The 22,148-nt window shown below is 34.2% G+C and overlaps 1 protein-coding gene across 6 annotated transcripts in view; it reads left to right on the forward strand.

Annotated features, from left to right (window-relative positions):
• Positions 1 to 22,148, forward strand: part of LOC136031270 (protein draper-like) — a 237,994-nt gene that overhangs the window by 162,855 nt on the left and 52,991 nt on the right. For all 6 annotated transcript variants that reach the window (XM_065710702.1, XM_065710704.1, XM_065710706.1 and 3 more), the window contains exons 11-13: positions 430 to 537; positions 14,664 to 14,828; positions 17,605 to 17,811. In XM_065710702.1, the coding sequence (XP_065566774.1) occupies positions 430 to 537; positions 14,664 to 14,828; positions 17,605 to 17,811 (480 nt within the window). The remainder of the gene's footprint in view (positions 1 to 429; positions 538 to 14,663; positions 14,829 to 17,604; positions 17,812 to 22,148) is intronic.

Raw genomic sequence — 22,148 nt, forward strand, 5'->3', positions numbered from 1 at the left:
CCAGTGGAAAACAAAACCATAAAAAAACAACAATAAATAAACAGGTTTCTATGATCATTCAATGAGACTTAATATAATCTTTACCATTTTGGGGTATAGGGAACTGAGAGACCCGCGAAAGCTCATAAATGTTGAATCTGATAGTGTAATTTTCACCAGGTCCGCCTCTTTGCTGGGGGCGTTTTGCCAGTATTTTAAGATTTGTTTGTCTTTCGCTCTCTCTCTTTCTTTCTCTCTCACTCCCTTGCTTTCTATTTCTTTCTGTCTTTATTGTCTGTCTCTACCCCTTGTGGAAATGAAAACTTGAATGATACTTCTTTGTCATCTTGTCATTTGTAATTCTGCCTTGAAATTGGCCAATGATTTACTCTGTTTGTTATACATCACCGTCACAAATACACCTAAATTGATTGATATTGGTCATTCTAGGCTGGCAAGGATTACAATGTGATACTCCCTGTCGAGCTGGCTTTTATGGCGAATCTTGCCAGAATGAATGTCAGTGTAAGAATGGAGCGTCTTGTCATCATGTGACAGGTGAGTGTATCTCTACAATTGGGATTAGTTAAGACAACCCAGGGAGTGTTGTTATTAGCTGATTAAATCGTCCATCATGGCCTATAAAGGATATGATGAGACAGGGGTGAAGGTTGGGAATAGCTGTATCCGGATTAGGTGTTAATATTTGTATTAGCTCTTACGACAGAGTTGCGTCGCATAACATTTTTAAGATTTGATTATTTAACTATCAAGTAAATGCACTTTGAAGAATTATAAAAATAAAATCTAAAAAACTTTTTTAAGACAGAAAAATATGATTCCTTTAGCAAACTTTATTGAAATTTGATAATGATTGGCATTCCCTTCCCTTAAAATTTTGAAGATGCTTTACATCTGTCTTTTCACGTGCAAATGTAAGATTAGGTGTAAATATGTGTATTGGCTCTTACGACAGAGTTGCGTCGCATAACATTTTTAAGATTTGATTTTTTAACTATCAAGTAAATGCACGTTGAAGAGTTATGAGAATAAAATCTAAAAACTTTTTAAGACAGAAAAATATGATTCCTTTGGCAAATTTTATTGAAATTGGATTGAGTATGATTGTCATTCCCTTCCCTTAAAATTTTTAAGATGCTTTACATCTGTTTCTGGTCTTTACACATGCAAATATAAACGCGTGCTAAAATGTATCTACTGCATATATTTTTTTTTTAACCAAGTTCTCCATTGTAGTACTAAAATTGTTTTTACATCATAGTTACTAATAACTGCATCAGTAAAGGGATCTGAGAAAAAAACAAACAAATCTGTTAAGGCTTGGCTTTGAATGACGTCAAGAAAATTGATTAAGCAGGCCATATGAAACTTTTTGCAATAATCTTGTATTCGGGAGAGTGTTTCAAAAGTTCCTATTAAATTATTAGGATTACGCTCTCTAAAAAATAATTTATTTAATTTATTTATTATAATTAATTTAATAAAATTATTTATTATGATTATGCTCTCCAAAAAATAATACTGAACTGTTCTCATAACATGACAAGTATATAAACATTTTCATGTATTATAATAAGGTAATACAATAGAGTCAAAGGTCTTAGCGTTGGCCCGAGGGAACAGAGAAAGCACCTTCCTGACTGAGTGGGCAAAAAGCCGGCTCACCACATACCTTAAAGCTGACCATGACTCCTGTTTCTCTAATTCCCTTCCCACTAAACGATGTCATTTTGAATAGAAAGCTATCAGGTCTGATATTTTAAATAAATATTCACTCTGTTTAGGTCTTCTTGCCACCTTTCCTGTTAGATGTATGGTGTTTATTTAATGGCTCGCGTATTGCAATACTTCTGCTATGTAGAAGCTGCTTCCGTAGCAGCATTAAGCTTTCATGAAGTTTATTACAATATCCAGGAGATAATTATTGCTCATTTTTTTCGCAGACTTACCATTGTTCTGAGAATATTAAACCCATTTGGCGAAATTGTATTAATGTTAATGGAAACCAACAAAATCAATTGGATTAACTCAGTGTTACTCTTGTTTGAAAAAATAAATGAAGAGTTTTTTTTTTATTGAAAATACAAAAAAAAAGAAAAAAATGGATTCTTTTTTTTTTAGAGAGAGAGAGAAAGATGGGTTTATTAATATAAATAACAAAACAAAACAAGCAAATGACCCGAAGCAAAGCTTGTTTGGGCTTACAACCTCAATACACATACAAATAAAACAATACGAAAAAGAAGAAAAAATAAAAAGAAAAGAAAAGGAAAAGAAAAAAGAAAGAAAGAAGAAGAAAAAATCAATTACCCTGCATTTCAATCGAAACGGATTTACACTTCAAAAGAGAACGACATTGCCTTTTTGGAACAAAAAGGCAATGTCGACTATGGAACGACTATTTTGTTGACATTGATTTTGTCATGACATTGCCTTTTTTAGCATCATCGGCGTCCCGTATCTTTTGCAACATGGTGCCCAAATTCAAGGAATTACTGTCTTCTCATTTTTATGGATTTCCAACTTCTATGCTTTATTACTTGAACGATTTCTTCTTTGCAAAGTTGTCACTGAAGTAATATCTGTCAAAGCCAAATATTCCCGGTAACATTCCATAGATGTTTTAATTCTTTTACCAACAGTTCTGTGGCAAATTTACCTATTTTGTTGTTGAAATTTCAATACGGTTAATTTATACAAATTACAGCAAAGGCGTTATTATGCAGAGATTACATAAAAAAAACAAGTTTTTTCAACTGAAAGTAAGGAGAAACATTAAAAGTTATAACGAATATAAATTGCACATATATGTTGGGGGAATACCTTGGTCTTCACGCTAAAGTTTGACATTTTGTTCCAATTATTTAAGGATGACTCCTGAAACACAAGGGTCGTTTAATTAGAATAATAAGCTGAAAGTTCTGAAAAAAAAACTTTATTATAAAAAGCGAAGTATTGAAGAGGGCAACTTCAACTCATATACGTCGTATAATAATGTTAGTTTGTTTTAAATTTTAATGTTGCTCCTTGCTTTCAGTTGAAAAAAACTTGTTTTTGTTTAATTTCTATCGGTTTAAAAAAAAAAAACCAGAAAATTCAGCTCCCTCTCCATGGAAAATTCCTCTATGGAAAGATTCCTCTGCGTAAACCCCCCCCCCCCTGCCAGAATATCCCCCTCCCCTCTGAAAAATGTCAGTTTACTTCCCGATCACCAACACCATGTGTAAACAGTGGGCAAGTTCATAGCTTACAGTCCTTCCCCCCGGGCTGTGGGGGGTCAAGTCATTCTCAAAGACATAGTTAGTAGATATTTTGACCATACTGAACAAAACTGCTTTCTCAAAATTTTGGTCGGGTGACTCCAAGGAAAAAAGGGCATGGTAGGGGAGCTAGCTGCCTTCCATTATTTTTCGTACCTTCAAAATGGCGCTAGAAGTCTTGATTTCTGATCAAATGAGCCCTAACCCGATCTTTTAGGATCACTGGCTCGATACGATCATCCCTGGTAATAACAAAAACAAACGAACTGAAAAAAACAAATAAGCACATATCCATAATTTTGCTTCTGGCAAAAAACTAAATTCCACCTTTTTGTATATAGGAGCTTGAAACCTCTACAGTAGAGTTCTCTGACATGCTGAATCTGATGATGTGATTGTCAATAATATCACTTGATCTTTTGGGGTTTCCCCTCTTTTTTTTGTACGTTTGGTAAATTTTCTCAGGCTCGTAACTGTTAAGGGTTAGCATTATACTTTGTGAATTTTATATATTTTGAAGAAACATCAAAATTTGATTCTTTGGATTTTTTTTTATTGCTATTAAAACTCTGTTTTTTAGAGTTTCGGTTACTATTGAGCCACATCCCTCCTTACTTACAGTTCGTTACCACGATCTGTAGACAAAATGTGAACGCCTGCTTTGGTAGCTTAAAGGTGGTTTATAAGAACTTAAATTGTTGTTACTGTGTCGTTTTTACTGATTTTACCTGATAAAAAGCATGAAATGTTTCAAGAAATGCTGTATTGCTGCAGTGTCATCGCAAGTGCATATACTAATAAAAATTGAAAGTAACTGAACATTCGGAAGTGGGGAAAACGTCTCACAAATTTAACAAGTAATATTTGACAAACTAAAATTCAATCAAAAAGTTGGTTAGTTGAGAAAAACTAGTTAAAAATTCAATTATTTGCTGAACGTTATCCTATATGAAGTATACATAAATTTTGGAAATCGAAGGACATGTTTCTAAATTTGGGTACTTATCTAGGTCTAAGCTGAATCATTTTTAAATAGAATTTGCTCCAACGAATTTTTTTCTATTTCTGGAAAATCTGAAACAGCAATTTGAGCATATTGAGTTTGCCGTAATACTTCAAATTAAAGTACGGGTATTCAGGCATGAATAATAATTGTCATTCACGCCTCCTGTTCAAGGAGAATCAGTACGTCAGACTAGAATACTCTGAAAGGATCCAACCAACAACAAAAAATGATTTGGAAATACCAAGGCTTTATAGTTTTTTTCGGATTGCCGTTCCGTAACATATGCTACTTTGTGTAAGTATCTAAAGTTGTTTACTATTGGTCATTCAAAAATAATCTACCAATCAGGATCAAGTTTACATTCTTATAGACTTTAAGTGAACCAGTGTGGTAGATTTATTTGTCCAATGACACAACAGAAGGCTTTTTTTTGTACCAGGCTCGTAAGTGTATGTGGTTCTCTCCTTTGTTGTTATTTGATTGAGCATTGAGAATGTCGGGAATAGGCAATTGAATACAAAAAAAAACACTTAAATAAAAAAAAGGTACTTGTCGGTTATTGGAGACACACCCAAAAAGTGTAGTTTGGTTAATCTTAATGAAAAATAAAAAAATATGATGATAAAATAATACTTTAGAAACAAAATTAACCCAACTAATTGGAAACCTAACCCAACCTAAAGTTAAAACTTGGAAACCTAACCAAACCTCCACCCACACCCCTAATGCGTAAATATATAACCCAAATTATACAAGTCCCATGCATTATAACCATCCATCAATTGTTTTTCAAACAGTTCGTGGTAACGAACTGTAGTAAGGAGTGACCCTTCTCAATAGAAACCAAAACTCTAAAAAACTGAATTTTGTTAGCAATAGCTACATCAAAAGAACTGCATTTTAATGCTGAGTTTAAATATATAAGTTTCATCAAGTTTAGTCTTACCCATCAAAAGTTACGAGCTTGAGAAAATTTGCCTTATTTTAGAAAATAGGGGGAAATACCCCCTAAAAGTCATAGAATCTTAACGAAAATCGTACCATCAAATTCAGCGTATTAGAGAACCGTACTGTAGAAGTTTCAAGCTCCTATCTACAAAAATGTGGAATTTCGTATTTTTTGCCAGAAGGCAGGTCATGGTTACGTGTTTTTTTTTTTTTTTTTAGGGGTGATCGTATCGACCCAGTGGTCCTAGAATGTTGCAGCAGGGCTCATTCTTACTGAAATAAAAAGTTCTAGTGCCCTTTTTAAGTGACCAAAAAACTGGAGGGCACCGAGGCCCCCTCCCCCGCTAATCCTTTTCCCAAAGTCATCAGATCAACATTCTGAGATATCCATTTTATTCAGCATAGTCGAAAAACCTTATAACTATGTCTTTGAGGACGTCTTACTCCCCCACAGTCCCCTTGGGAGGGGCTACAAGTTACAAACTTTGACCTGCTGTTACAAACTAGAGAGGGGGATATGTTGGGGGAACTTTCCATGGAGTAATTTGTCATGGGGGAAGAAAATTTCTATGAAGGGAGCGCAGGATTTTCTAGCATTAGTTAAAAAAACAATAAAAGCAATATGAAAAAGTTTTTATCATCAGAAAGTAAAGAGCAGCATTAAAACGAATAAAAATTACTACGCATATGAGGGGATTCGTCCCTCCTCAATACCTCACTCTTTACGCTAAAGTATTTTCAGTAATTTCAACTATTTATTCTACGGCCTTTGTAATTCAGGGGTCATTCTTAAGGAATTGGGACAAAACTTAAGCTTTGTTGTAAAGAGCGAGGTACTGCTGAGGGGGTAAACTCCCTCATATACATAATAAAAACCAACGAATACAAAAGTTTGTTACGTAAGCTAATTCGTAAGTTACGTATATCTTTTACTAATAAAAACGTTTGTAAAAAATTAAATGTTCTAGTTGCCGTTTTAAGTAACCAAAAAACTGGGGGGGGGGGTGAATAATCCTCCTCCACTGCTACTTTTTTCCCAAAATCATTCGATCAAAACTATGAGAAAGCCATTTAGCCAAAAAAAAAAAAAATATGCAAATTTCGTTTTAATTACTCATCTGCGGAGAGCTAAAATCAAAACATGCAATAATTCAAAAACGTTCAGAAATTAAATAAAAAAAAGAAGTCTTTTTAACTGAAAGTAAGGAGAGACATTAAAACTTAAAACGAACAGAGATTACCTCGTATATGAAAGGGGCTTGTCCCTCCTCAACGCCCCGCTCTTTACGTTAAAGTTTTTTACTGTTCTAAAAAGTAGAGTTGAGAGAAAGTGTCAAACTTTAGCTTAAAGAGCGGGGCGTTGAGGAGGGACCAGCCCCTTTCATATACGAAGTAATTTCTGTTCGTTTTAAGTTTTAATGTCGCTCCTTACTATTTAATGTATCCATGAAACCGGTTTTCTGAGATGTAACCTCAGCATAATTCTTGAATGTGTTTCAAATAAACGACAAATACCGAAATGATACATCTTTTGGTTTCACTCGAAAACCAAACGGTTTAACGTAGAATGAATAAAAAACAGTCTATTTTCTTTCGGAAATTTTGAATTCCCTGTGCTACGTAACCAAACAAAAAGAATAAATAAATCTGTTCCAGATGCAACATAACGCTTACAATGTCACTGCATGAACTCACCCTCGACCAATAAGTTAAATAAATGTATGCTAGGCTAAATATAAAGCATATATTAAATCAAGATTAGTCACATTTTACACATATTTTCTCAAATTCACTCTAGTTTTTTTAAGAAATATCTTTATGACAATATTAAAGTCAAAATCGAATCAATAACTATGAGGATAAAGTCTAAAATAATATAAAAAATTGACTTAACCAACATGGCTGTTGCATGGCTCATTCCTCATTGAGAAAAATAATAAAAATCTGTCATGGCAAATTTAGTACAAAAATATCAACAATATTTCTAGATAATTGATTCCTATGTATTTTAGGGTTGATTTTGTAACCTAATTGTATGGTTCCCCTAGTAATTAAGATTTTGATATAAACAGTTTCCCCTCACATTTAGAATGGAGTAACTTCTCAATGCTAATAGTGCTTCAAACGCAATTGAGTGAAACTGGATATTTTCAAGATTGGTTTTCGGCTATATTTTCTTTCAGAGTTATATGATTCGTTAAATGGGGATTGGAACGCTTAATAATAGGGAATCTAAGTTTCGTTCAATAAAAATGCTATCATAAAGTAGTATTTTTGACAATAGATACATCCGAGGAAAGATGAAAATTGAATTTCGTTATTTCCTCTGTATTTCAATGAATTATGACTTAGTATTTCGGATTCTTCGTCATAAGGTGAAATAGAGCCGTACACGCTGTGAAGAAATATAGATATTTTTATTTGAGTAACATCATTTAAAATAAATTCTCGGTTACCATTTTTTTTTTTTTTTTTTTTTTTTTTTTTTTTTTTTTTTTTTTTTTTTTTTTTTTTTTTTTTTTTTTTTTTTTTTTATGCTAAAGTTCATATTCAAATATCTCGAATCGTGTCCATTTTACTCGAAAACGATCGAATACCTTCGTTTTGCTCGGGCGGCAGCTTGGGCCTTCGGCCCACATTACCGGTTTTTCCAGAAAAATCGATCGTATGGGGTTCCCCCCTATTTTCTAAAATAAGGCAAATTTTCTCAGGCTCGTAACTTTTAATGGATAAGACTAAACTTGATGAAACTTATATATTTAAAATCAGCATGCATTAAAATGCGATTCTTTTGATGTAATTATTGGTATCAAAATTCTATTTTTTAGAGTTTCGGTTACTATGGAGCCGGGTCGCTCCTTACTACAGTTCGTTACCACGAACTGTTTGGTTAAATTAAAAAAAATAAGTTTTATCAACTGAAAGTGAGGAGCAACATTAAACCTTAAAACGAACAGAAGTTATTGCATATATGAGGGAGTTCGCCCCCTCGTCAATACCTCGCTCTAGTTCGAATTCTGTTCCGATTCATAGATGGAACAGTATTGCAAGTCCCTCTTACAGTAAATGTGTTTTCCATTGAGAATCCAGGTTCCCTGTTTGGATTGTTGAAAATATGAAAAGTATAGCAAATTTCACAATGCAGGTCGTAAAAAAAAATCCTGCAATCGATAAAGAAATGGAATCTAGACGCAATATTTGAATAGTTGAAAAGTTGGAAATTTATTGCCCATTTTTATATGGAGATTCAAGAATATTATTTGAAATATTACCCACTCATAATTCCACTTGACGACCACCACGTCCCCCCCCCCAAAAAAAACCCTAACCTCAGGTATCTTTTAGACCTATAAAAAACATCAAATATTAAATACAACATTCGAAAAAAGAATGAATTAAGGCATATAATATCTTAGAAATCATCTTTTCTACAGCAACAAAAAAATGTATACATGCTATAAGCTTTAAAAGATTTTCTACAGTCTGGTAGTTCAGAAACATATCTTCCGATTGAGATAGGGTTATGGATTTTACAATCCAGATGAAAACTAATTGCCAATGGAATTCAAATTCCATGGTCATATGATGAATAATAAGAGAGTTGGGCCTTCAAAATCTCCATATGAGAGTCCGAATTGTCAAATAAAACAACTCTAAGCAAGAGTTGTTTTAGTTCAGTATGTTTGTATGTTTTAGGTCAGTGGTGGATCCAGGGGCTGGGGGGTGGACACCACCCACCCTCCCCAAGATTTTTCTGGTGCCTTCATTCCTTGTTTCATTATTTCTCTTTTTACTCTTTTTCTTAGAATAAATTTGTCATTTTGGTCAATTATTGGCAAATTTATCACCCCCCCCCAAATATTTTGCTCGTTGGTTCTCTCGTCACATCGGGCTTCTCCTAAAATTTTGCTATGGATCCGTCCCTGGTTTTTGTACCCACTTCTCTATTCTAGGGGCTTTGTCACATTATTAAATTCTTCAATAAATTTGTCTGCGTTAAGAATCAATTTAAGAGCAACCTTATGTGTGAGGTATTCTTGCCTTTAAAAGTTACGGTTTAGAAGTGAAATGGCTGCCAATGACGATGCCAAAATTGCATTAATATGAGACATTGCGCAAGGCCAAAATATGCTTAGTAAAATATACGGTTTCCGAAATCTAAACGCGTCAACACCAAGCTCTTTTTGGGGGAAGAGTAATAGTAAATAAAAATATACAAGCTTTGGAAAATGGTACTACTCAATTGGAAGAAATCTTTGGAAGTAGAGATAATGTAGAAATTGAGCTAAATTAGGTCCAAAAATTGCAATATAAACATTTGTATCACTTCTTACGCTTACTTTACAATGATGTACCGAGAATGGCAAAAGTGTACCAAGAATGGGGGAACTTTGCCGAGCGTGGCAGAAATTTTGCGGCACACGTTGTGCTTCTAGATTTACACCAGGTGGTGGGAAGTTGGCAACTCCTCAGAAGTGTAAAGAAACTTATGGTTAAATTACTACATCACAGAATTCTTGGCTTCTGAGACTATTGGAATTAATTAACATCAATTTGACTCGTTCTCCTGAATTTTGCCTTTTAGGGATTGTTCTATTAAAATCTCCTTGGATCTCATGCTTTTAGCTTTTGCAGCTTTTTGTGAAAGAACGTAAATTTATGTCTTGTTTCCAGTTTTGTTTCCAGCCCTTAAATTTATGTTCTTTCTTGTGTCTCATCGGTACTCTACAGGGTGAGATAAAAATTGTTCCAGTCCTCTTTCAATGTTTTAAATTACTAAAAGAACGTCAAATTGGTGTGGTCAATAGGGATTCTGGCCCTTTTAGTTTACAAGAATTCCCGTGAAACTCAAGAACTGCTATTTCTGGTCATATACTATACACTTTCACCAACTTCTAGGTTTTACAGACGAGATTCATTCAGTGCATTTTAACCAAATAAATATTTTCATGGAGGTGCTTAAGTGTAACAAAAAATTCTATCACTGACACATGGTGTCGCATCTTCCTAAGTTCAATATCAAAGCGAAGGGATATCTCCCTACCCTTCCTTTATTTGGAAGATCAAAACCAGTATATGGTTTTTTTTTCTCGCATAGAGGATGTGTCATGCCTAATGTATTCTCAAAGGGAGAATCAGCAAGATAGTGTAGAGCAGGAGAATCAAAGTGTGATGGAACATACATTTCCTGGCTAATCTTCACTTTGAGAACAGCTTAGCAAACAACTTTTGGCAATTACCTCTGAAGTGTGAAAAGGTCAGATGCAATTTTTAGGCGATCTTAGACTATAAGAAGTTTTTGCTGTTATTGTACACATTTTGCCAATATACCCTTTTACTTGGCAGCTAGAAAAACCTTGTCGTTAGATTGCAGAAATTAAGCTGTATCTTCAAATATATGGGTGTTACACTTAATTTTGTTTTAGGTTTACAGTTTTTGCAAATCTACTAATAAAAACGTCTCTGCCCTAACACACTCTCTCTGCACAGCACATATAACATCGTGACAATGGGCGCTTATTATATTTACGATTTTCGGGGGAATTCGATAGTGCAGCAGGATCTTCCACATGGTGCCGTGGTGAATAGAGTCAATAAAAGAAGTCAATAAATACCATAAGTATCTGAGTTTACTACTCTAGGCCAGTAAAGTGAACAAACACCATGAGTATCTGAATTTGCCACTCTTGTGGTTCCTTGAGCAAAACCTGCTGGCAAAATATGAGGTTTTAGCACGATTTATTTTGGTGAAGCCCACGTTGCTCGTTTCTCAAGATTTTCTCTATCTTACTCCGAATCCTATAGGAAAATGGTCTGACTCAAGACTTTTTTACCAGCAGATTGCAGAGCAATTCCTCTCCAGTTGTCACAATTAATTTTCTGGTCTTTTCTAAACAACTCAACGATTTTTGCTTTATACCATTCACGTGAGACTTTTTCCTCGCCCCAAAGGCGTTAAAACAGTTCAAACACTGGTTTGGCTAGAGACACTCTACCGTGCTTTAGCAGTTCTGGTCGTCTACCATCATAAACACCAGTGTTACCATTTTCCACGTCTTGAGAGATTTTTTAACTTCTCTGAGTCAGAAGGGTCCATAACTTCTTTCCAGATCAAATAGTGGCTCATCAGGATTATTTAGCATATCATATGGAGAAGTCGGGTTTAACAACTCATTCTAGCAAACTGGCTCGTAAAATCTCCCTTTGTTTTAGAATCCTGGAAAAACTAGTTCTGTACTGAAAACACAAAACCAACACGGCGAAACAGGAATAAAAGAAGTAAAATATTTAAGGAGCCTGCAGAAAATATAAGAATAATTCATAAAACTTTCGATAGTCTTTTACCGGTCATGAAATCAATAAACTTTACGACACGATTGTAACTCTCTAAAAAAACTCAAGAAAGCTTATTTTTCTAGTAAGGCGCTAGTTTTTCAGAATTCTACAAATACAGAGAAATATCATGAGCCAGTTTGTCTGAAACAGAATTTCAAAAATATGTTGTATAAACAGCGAAGCAGTAATTTTGTTCGTTGAATTTTTTTTTAATTAATTTTTTTATATCGAAAATAAACCTTATGAAGAGATCGTTTTCAACTTAGACAAATAAACTAAAGACGTTTTTTTCTGAAGTATAGTTGTGACTTTGCATCTCTCTTAAGCTTTGCTAAAAAATAATAATAATAATAATAATAATAATAATAAAAAATCTGGGATTTGCCATAATAAGAGTCCATTGGGCATTATCCTTGGTATCTTTGAGGAGTTGGAAATCAAAACTCAAATATCAATGAAATTATTCCAAGAATTTAAGATGTACATTTAATACACTACGAAAGTTTGTGTTTTGATTATTTTTACTTTTTGGCTTTGTAGAATATAATATTTTAGGAGAATTGATCATTAGAAATGAATTAGCGGTTGAAAAAAAATACGCACTTAAACAAATGTACTACCAGAGATTCAATCGTGTCTTACCTCGGCCACTGATATTTTGAAAAATACCTTGATTAAAAAAAAATCCTAAATGCATTTTGTCGGTGTCATATTGGAGATTATGATGGTGTTATCAATTGGATTTTGTAAAAGAACGATTAGATATAAGAATTAGCTTTTAAATGATCCCTTAAACAGCTCTCTATGATGTTCCACTGGCCTGCCCAGCCTATCCATTCCGGAAATAACACCCAAATTGCACGTTTGGGGGGCCATATGGCACATCATGATGGTGTTGTCAGGTCGAATTTAATAGAAGCGATTACACATAAAGATTAGCTTTTACATGAGCCCTTACACAGCTCTCTATGATGCTTCGGTGCCCCAACGAGTTTTTTTTTTATTCCAGAAACGATGCCCAAATTGCCCTTTGTTGGTGCATATGGCACTTTGAGATGGTATTATCAAGTCAGATTTATTAAAAGCATTTAGATATGAAAATTTGCTTTTAATTGCGCCCTTAAACAGCCCTTTATGAAGCTCCAGTGCCCTGTCCAGTCTTTCGTTTGGCTGTAAGTTTGATGTAGAGGGTTTTCGACAATCGTTATTTCAATGATGCTCGTTTTATTTCGATCTAACGCTATCTTGGGGAGTTTCGGGCTCTTTGTCAAAATTCTTGGGAATTTGTCTTCAAAATAACATTCTACCATCAAGAATGATCGAAATAAATCAGCTACTAATGGCAATTTTTTCCTACGAGACAGTTTTTTTTTAATGCATTTTTAAACTTTCGGTTATAATTGGCCGTGGTTTGTTCTTTGCTATGTTACAGGTATTGCTGGAACCAAGATGCAATGTACCATAGAGTCTAAAAGTGATTAGATAAAAAAAACAAGTTTTTTAACTGCAAGTAAGGAGCAACATTAAAACTTAGTTAAGACATAGTTATTATCTTTTTTGACTGTGCTGAACAAAATGGCTGTCTCAAAATTTTGATCCGTCGGCTTTGGATTAAAAATGAGCGTGGGATGGGGCCTAAGTGCCCTCCAATTTTTTTGGTCAATTAGAAAGGGCACTAGAACTTTTGATTTCCCTTAGATTAAGCCCTCTCGCAACATTATATGACCACTGGGTCAATTCGGTCACACCTGGGAAAAAGAAAAAAAAATGAAAAAATGATAATAATAATTAACACACAACCGTGATCGGTCTTCTGGCAAAAAATTCGAATTTCCACATTTTTGCAGACATGAGCTTTACAGTGGGGTTCTTTGATACGCTCAATGCGACAGTGTGATCTTTGTTAAGATTTTATGGTTTTTAAGGGGTGTTTCCCCCTATTTTTCAAAATAGGGCAAATTTTCTCAGGCTCGTATCTTTTGACGGATAAGACTAAATTGGATGAAACTTATATATTTGAAATCAGCACAAAAAATCTAATTCTTTTGATAAATCTATTAGTATCAAAATTCCGTTTCTAGACTTTCGTTTACTATTGAGCCGGGTCGCTCCTTGCTATAGTTCGTTAGCATGAACTGTTTAAAAACGAAATCTTACAAGATATTTTGTTAGGCTCAGATGTATCATAAATTTATAGACTTTTCTTTTTGTAATAATCAGGATATACAGCAGCAGTTGAGTGTCTTTTATTTCTACCATCCTTCGTAATGATAAAATATTAGGTTGGAAATAATAGAGTAAGATGGAAAAGTCAGAAGTTATCTTTTCCCCGTGTGGCTCGTAAAACCGTATTGCATCTCAAGGGTAATGTATATTGTGGCCTTATGAGCTTACAGAAAAAATGCATCGATATTTAAGAGTTTGTCGTCGTACCTTTCTGACCTTTTATTATGGACGGTATTGGACATTTCTTTAAAAAATTAAATCCATTATTTCGTTTGGGATGGGGAGGTCTTAGGCTAGTATATTTTTGAAGTGGTTTAATGTCCCATTCACAATAAAATGGTACCAATACTAAGATTTAACTGGTACTATTTCTAGCCAATCAGAACTTCTTATAGAATTTATCAGCCTATCAGAAAATGCCTTGAAGAAGCTGATTGGCTCAAACTAGCGCTTGCTAAACTTTTATTAAAATCTCATTGTGAATGGGACACGAATATGAGGCAGATTCCGGGAGTCATTAAAAGATGGTTGAAAAATCTTGGTTAGCTTATCGGGCAATATGTGATTGCTGTGTAAAATCCACTCCTGTCATCAAACTCCTGTCCTGTCATCACTCCTGCATTTTTCTAGAAAAATGCAAGATAAACCAAAGACTGATTTTTTTTTTTTTTTTTTTTTTTTTTTTTTTTTTTTTTTTTTTTTTTTTTTTTTTTTTTTTTTTTTACTCCAGTAAAGTGTATATTAATACCGCTGTGTAATCATGGAGTAACCACATTAATTGAACGAGTAAAATGAACTATAATCACAAATCAAATACTAAGTAATTTTCGTGTTTCAGACTTAAGCTTCAATAAAGCCATTTCTATAGTTAACCATTTATTTTATAGGGGATTGTGCATGCAGTGCTGGATTTAGAGGTGAAGCTTGTAATGAGTTCTGCGAAGCCGGTAGTTACGGACTCAATTGTTCTTCAAAGTGTGACTGTCCGAAAGATACCGCTATTGGCTGTGACTCGATCACTGGGGCTTGTAACTGTAGAGGAGACTGGAAAGGTAAGTAATTCAAATTAATTTTGCTTTGAGCTATGCAATAACGTTTTGTTTGGGGAAAGTGTCCCCTTGAAGAGGCACAAAAGTCAAGTGCTTCTGTCCCTGCCAAAGAGACTTTGAAATGCAAATGCATATATCAATATGTAGAAACAAGGTTTTTTAGCAGGTATGCTCACCTGGTGTTACTCCATTTCCTTTGGTTTGATTTTTTGCTCAGAATTTAGGTGGGGTTGCCTGAAGGGACTGGAAGTTTCAAAACATCACTAAGAGACAAATTTTCCCTGCCTTCTTTTTTTCTACATTGTGAAAAACATTTCCTTTCAAACACTGATTCAAAACTTCCACGCCATATCTAGTTTGGGCTTACCTCTTAAAAGAAATATTTGGTCTATTGGGGAAATCTCTTTTGAAAGGTATTTTCAAATGCAAATGGTTCCTCTCTGTTGGCTTCAAGGTTAATAAATTTTATGTATCCAAAATCAGCAGAACAATTATCTTTTTCTGCAAATTAAAATGAAGGAAGAAACAAAAATTTAGGAATTTATAATCTTTAATTCAAATTCAAGGAGACCTGTCTATTAAATCTACTGCGTTTGTTATAATTTATTTGGTATGTAAGACACAATGAAAAATTGGGGTGAAGTTTTTTTCATAGAGAAAAAGTAATTTGGGACTTTTTTATATCCTTACTCAATTTTTCTTTGTATTTTTTTTTTACTTGTTTAAAGCAGAAACCTCAAAAAGCATCTTTAGGTCGAAATTTTTGAAACTTTCTGTGAAAGGTCCTTCTGAGCAATGTGGAGGTAGTTGGGATCTACTTCCTAACCTCCCTTTCGATTCAAGTAATATATTTAAATTAAAGATGCAATTCGTGAGCTGAGGATTTAAGAGTCCAGTTTTGTTACGGAAACATTAGAGTCTAGAATGAAATATGTAGTCAGATGTTTATTCGCCCAAAGATGGAAGAGGTAGGGGCCTTTCCTTAGACCAAGATTTGTCCTAGTATTCGCAAATTTTCAAAAATATGAATATAATAACAATTAAAAGCATTTTTGGTACTTCAGCTCCACATCCGCCAAGACTTCTTATTGAAACTTCAGCTTAAAGAGCAAAGATTTCTTACAAAAAGTTGACCTAGAAACATTTTCTAAGTGTAATGCTTTTCCCTCCCCACAAAAATAATCTCTGAGCTCACCCTTCAAGGCATTTGTTTAACTAAGTAATAATGAAAAGAGTCTAAAATAAATCAAGATTTTTGACTAACGCTTTCACATTATTGCCTATGACAACAGTTTATTTTATAAAGTCCACAAATGTGTTTTAAGAAAAATCAAGCCATCATGCAGCATAACTTTTTTTAGAAATTGGAAAGTTCTGTGTAAAAATTTTTCAGTAGTTTTAAATCGATTGTTAATCTCAAATTTTTCCTCAATCACTTTTTGTTTCTATTTGCGCCCAGTTCTATTTCACCAACACTGACAATATCTGTTGGAAGTAGCCGTTTCTATTTATGCTATGACCTGTAATTTGACCCTGCTTTTTATGTACCGAAATAAATTAAAGTTAAATTAATAGAAAAATCTAGAAACACTCCAGAAATCCAAATCCAAAATCCAAATCCAGAAAACACCTGCTGTGTTTGGAAAGAAAAACGAATATCCAGTGTTCCTTAACGTCCATAGCAACAGTGTGGCTTATTCCCTCTTCTGATTTAAGCACTATAATAACAAAACTCTTTCTTTATTACAGTCAAGAAATTTCAACTCGTTGGATTTTCAGAGTAGCTTCTAGTAAAACTGAACCACAGTCCCCCCCCCCAAATGCCTGGATATAGCCCTTGGTTATATGTAAAAGTTGGCTATTTTGTTGTTTTGCTTTATTTTTCGTTCTTTTCACATCCAAAGTTGGTTCATAATAGCAAATAATGCCAATTTGGAAGAGAGCACAAAATGAGCAAATCTTTGGTATAGGCTATGTCAATGCGTCAAGGGGGGGGGGGTCAAGCTCGGTGTGTAAGTTCGGGCTTGATCGATAGATTGTAAGAAAGAAAGATAAACTAGATTGTTTCCGAATCTCTCACTATTTCTTTTACACGGTGTCACTATTTTAATAATTTTTGCTTTAGCCATGATATGGTTACATGACATTTAAGACTTTTAAAGGACGTCAGCAATAGCAAAAAAAAGGTTTATATTTTAGTTTGATTGTGACGGTATCTCCTTAGTCCCGTAGAAACGAAGAGGGGAAAAGAAAATGGTGAAAAAAATGAACTGTTAATGCGAAAGTTACGAGAAAGCAAGCTTAAAAACCCTCGAACTAAAAAAGTAAACCAACGGAACAAAACAAATAAAAAAGCTAAGACTATATTCGGACAAATAAAAAAAGGAAGTGAAGACAAAAAACAAAGAAATGCAGTTACCTACGTTTGCAACTGAGGCGACTCGTAAGTCGCCTTTTCGCCTTGTGGAAAGCTAATAGACAACTAATTCAAATGAATCAAAATTGTTTAGGGCTAAAATTTGTTTTCCTAGTGATTACGTCAATAGCGTTCCTCTTTGGTTGTCTTTTTCTTGGATTTTAAACAAGTTGATAGAATAGAAATTCACTTATTTTATTCTTTCTGAGGGAATTGTTTGCGGTCTTTATTCCTGTATTTTATTTGTTTTTACTGTTAATGTTCGTTTGAAATCAAACGGAAAAACATATTGAAATAAAGTTCGATCACTATTGAACATGCTTTTTACTTCAAATTGCTAATTAGATGAACTTTCTTTTAAAGGTGTTCGCTGCGAAACTTCATGCCCTCGTGGCTTCTATGGTTTAGACTGCCAAATTCGTTGTCCTTGTTCACATAACAGTTCATGTGACCTTCGTACTGGAGCCTGTGTATGTGAGAGAGGATGGAGAGGGGAAGACTGCTCAAAGCCTTGTCCCAAAGGCACTTTTGGACATAGCTGCACAGGAAAATGTCCGCCATGCGTCAATGGTATGCTAAAATATTACAATTATAGCAGGATTTTCGTACCTTCATACGGGGGAATGGGTGGTTCCCTCCTCACTTAGGACTAAATTTAAAAAAAGCACTTTCTTATTTGGGAATAGAAAACCTGTGAATTATTTTATAGTTTGGATTATTTCATTAAGTAAAGTAGGAAACATGCATGAATTTGCAGTATTTTGGAAGACATAGCAATGCCCAAACTAAGGTTCAAATGAAGATGCTAGTTATGAAACATATTTGAACAAACATATTTTGAACAAAACATATTTGAAACATATCCTGGTGAATTGGAAGGCTAGTCAAACTTACCTGAATAACTCCGTCACTCTGGAACCCTATCTCCTTGATAGGGTTTGTCCCTGTATTGAATATAAGTTTCCCAATGTTGAACCTTTATGAATAGTTACCTTTTTAAATAACAAATCTGACAGTTCGTAGTAATGAACAGTGAGTATGGAGCGATGCGGCTAAATAGTAACCAAACTCTAAGAGACAGAGTCTTGATAACAATAGATACACCAAAAGAATCGAATTTTGATGCTTCAGCAAAATATGGATCTTTCCATAGAGGAATTTTTCATGGGGGAAAGGAATTTTCCATGGAGGAGGAGGCAGATTTCCCAGTATTATTTAAGAACGATTAGAAATTGAATAAAAAAACTAGTTTTTTCAACCGAAAGTAATAAGGAACATTAAAACTTGGGGGAAGGGAATTTTCCATGAAGGAGGAGCCTGATTTTCCAGCATTATTTAAAAACATTTAGAAATTGAATAAAAACAACAAATTTCTTAACTGAAAGTGAGGAGTAACATTAATACTTAAAACGAACAGAAATTATTATGTAAATGAGGGGGTTTGCCCCCTCGTCAATACCTTGCTCTTTACGCTAAAACTTGATTTTCTCTTTTTCCTTTTTTTTTTAGTTTGAATTTTGTCCCGGTTCTTTAAGAAAGACTCCTGAAATACAAGGGTCGTTTAGATAGAACAATAAGAAGCTTTTTTAAAAGTACTAAAAACTTAGCGTTAAGAGTCAGGTGTTGAGGAGGGGCAATTCCCTTCATATACGTAATAGTTTCTGGTTAGTTTTAAGTTTTAATGTTGCTTCTTACTTTCAGTTGAAAAAACATGTTTTTTTAATAGCTTTAGGTCTACTCAAAATATAAAAAACCAATTTTTCTGATTAAAGTAAAGAGCGGAGTTGAAACTTAAAACAATGCAAAATTACTGTTTCATGGTTTTATTAACATATTTTTCCTGTTTGAAACAAGATATCTCGTGACATTTCCGTACATTTGTAGAATTCTGCAAAACTAGCGCTTTACTGAATTCTGAGCATTCTTGAGTTTTGTTGTGAGTTAAAATCGTATCGTAAAAGTTATTGGTTTCATTGCCAGCAAAGACTATTGAGACCTTTATGAATTACTCTTTCTTTTCTACCGGCTATTTAAAATTTTCTTGTTTCTATTTCTGTTTTGTAGCGTCCGTTTGTGTTTTCAGTAAAGCACTAGTTTTTTGGTATTCATTTCAAGAAGTCATAAATTAGCTTTTAAATGAGCCCTTAAACGGCTCTCTATTGATGTACCCAGTCCATTTATTCCGGAAATGACATCTGAATTGCACTTTGGGGTGCCATATGGCACTTTATGAATGCGTTATCAATTACAAAAAGCGATTAGATATAAAAATTATCTTTTAAACGAACCCAAAAACAGTTCTCTATGATGTTCCAGTGCCCTGCTAGTGACAACGAAAAAAAAAAGAGAACACATCAGTGCCACCCATGCAACAAAGTGATTTATTGCTGTTTCAAGGTTTGTGGCTGCAAGTTTTCTGTATACGGTTTTGGACAATGGTAACTCCATTGGTGGATTTTTCGTTTTGATATGACGTCATTTTCGAAGCGTTTCAGGCTCTTTTTCAAAATCCCTTGAAATTTGTTTTCAAAATAACATTTTACTGGTAAGATTAATCGGTATAATAATTACCATTCCTAAATCAGCTACAAATAGCAACTTCTTCTCAACAGACAGTTTTTCTTATTCATTTTTGAACTTTTGGTTACCGTACTATAGGCTATGGCTCACTCTGGGTTATGTTGCAGCTGTCCCTGTAACCATGAAACTAAATCAAATAAATAAAGAAGAAGAGAAAGAAAGAAATTTGGGTTCTTTTAGTCCCTCCTCTAACCAGATGATGAAGAGTACATTTTGCACTCCTCCCCCCTCCCATAACTTTCGTGAATTTGCGCCATTTCATACCGTGTCTGTTTTTGTGAACATTTAGTGTAGGGGATTCAGAAGTGATGGTTTTTTGCTGTCTGAAAGCTTTAAGCTGCAGACCTGTAAGCCAAGATTATATTAAATATTACTATCACCAGAAATCTTGAGCTTAATAGACTTTTCTGCGTCTGTCGACAAGTTGCACTATACTAGGGAATGAAAAGTTTGCTAGAGAATTGGAACTTGACGAAAGGAAAAAATCTGGCTTTTGGTGTTCTTCATAAGCTTTTTTTGTGAAAATGGCTAAAGATGGTATGGTCTATGGTGGGACATAGTTGTAGTGATTAAAGACACCCACAGTCCTTTGTGACAAAAAAATTAACCCATTTGGTTGAATTTGATTTATTACCCGTTCAGCGCTTACTTGTGTTCTTTGCATATCAAACAGTCAACGCAAATGCTATGCTTTTTGATTCTTTCAGAGTCAGCAATTCAGTAAATGTCCTTCGCTGAATATCCGATAGTTAACCACTTTAAAGTTGAAATTGCCTATAAATAGTATGGTCTATCGAACGGCTTGGTTCTAGCGATCAAAGACGCCTTGGTCTTTTATGAAGAAAAAACGGCTCACTTCAATACCAACCTGTCCGAATCTTAATTTATGTCCTGTGCACATCGAACAGTCAACGCGAATGTCATACGTTTTGATTTTTTTGAACATCAGCAATTCAATAAATGTTCTTAGTGTAATATCCAACAGTTAACCTCTTCAAAATTGAGCTTGAAAGGGGCCATCAATTTGGATTTCCTCTTTAAAAATCCATTTTATAGTCAATGGAAATGGAGACTGACGTACAGTTCTCTCATTGCTGTCTCAGCATTTCCCGAAATTCATTCCGTCAGGAAGGTCGTCGAATGTAATATCTTCCTGCTGCTTTTCAGATGGAAAGGCTATTAAATAGAATGGCGATAGATTGATTGTAGTTTATTCCTTCATTCCATTGATTAGAATAAAATTTTTAATGTCGTTTGTAATCGTTCATACTAAGCTTAGTTTACGACAAGCCAGTTTAATAATTTTCTAATCAATATTTGCAGTACGTTTCCGATCATAAGTCATAAGGTTAAATCGAACAATCAAAATTTTGTTCGGGGCATGTTTTTATCGGCGTGGGGGGGATTTTTTTAATGCATCAAAAATATGTTTATATGCATTTTTGTTATGTTTTTACGAGTCGGACAAAAATTTCGGTTGTGTTTGTGTGTGTGTATTCAAACCCTGCCCCCCCCCCTGGATACGGCTCTGCCAACTACATAAATATTTTTCAAGGCAAGGAGAGGGCAAGAAAACCCATTAATATTCTAGAGGGAGGGGTAGGCCAGTATTCATATATAGGGGGATGGGAAACGTTTAGAAGTTAGGTTTCTTCCTGAAATGTGTCCTACTTTTGGCAAATATATCATATTTTTGGTCTTCTGGTGATTGGGGTTACATTTGGAAGCTACAATTTTGCAATTATCTCACAATAAATTCCCTTTTAACCCTCCTGTTTGCAGCTATGCATATAATATTACTAACCAATGAAATATTGCAATTTAAGAGTCCTTCACTGCTTTACACTAAAATGTGGAAGTACCCACTTTTACAAAAGAAATTATTTCCGGCATTCTATTTTGTAGAACCGATTCATAATGAAGAGATTATAGATAGACATGGTTCTTAAAACTAGAAAAGTTCATCAAAGACTGAGCAAACAGTTAAATCTGTATTGTTCCATTGTAAGTTCTTTTCGTATTGGAGAGCTGGCTGATCACTGATAAGAACTTATATTACTATTTCTTTCATTTTTGAAAGGATTGAAAATAAAAAAGGAAAAAAAATCTTCTGAAGAAAAGAATTCTGTGATATTTTCATATTGGAAACATTCGAAAGCCTTATAGTAAGTTCATAGGTAGTATGTATCGAAAGTATTTGTTTTAAGTTATTCACCAACTGTAGCAGAAAACAAAATAAAGAGAATACACCATAATCATGACATTAATATCTGAATTCATCGACTTATAGAATCTTCAGATGCCCTACTAAATTTCAGCCTCGACTG

This window comes from Artemia franciscana, chromosome 9, assembly GCF_032884065.1.
Source record: "Artemia franciscana chromosome 9, ASM3288406v1, whole genome shotgun sequence".
In the NCBI taxonomy this organism is placed as follows: domain Eukaryota; kingdom Metazoa; phylum Arthropoda; class Branchiopoda; order Anostraca; family Artemiidae; genus Artemia; species Artemia franciscana.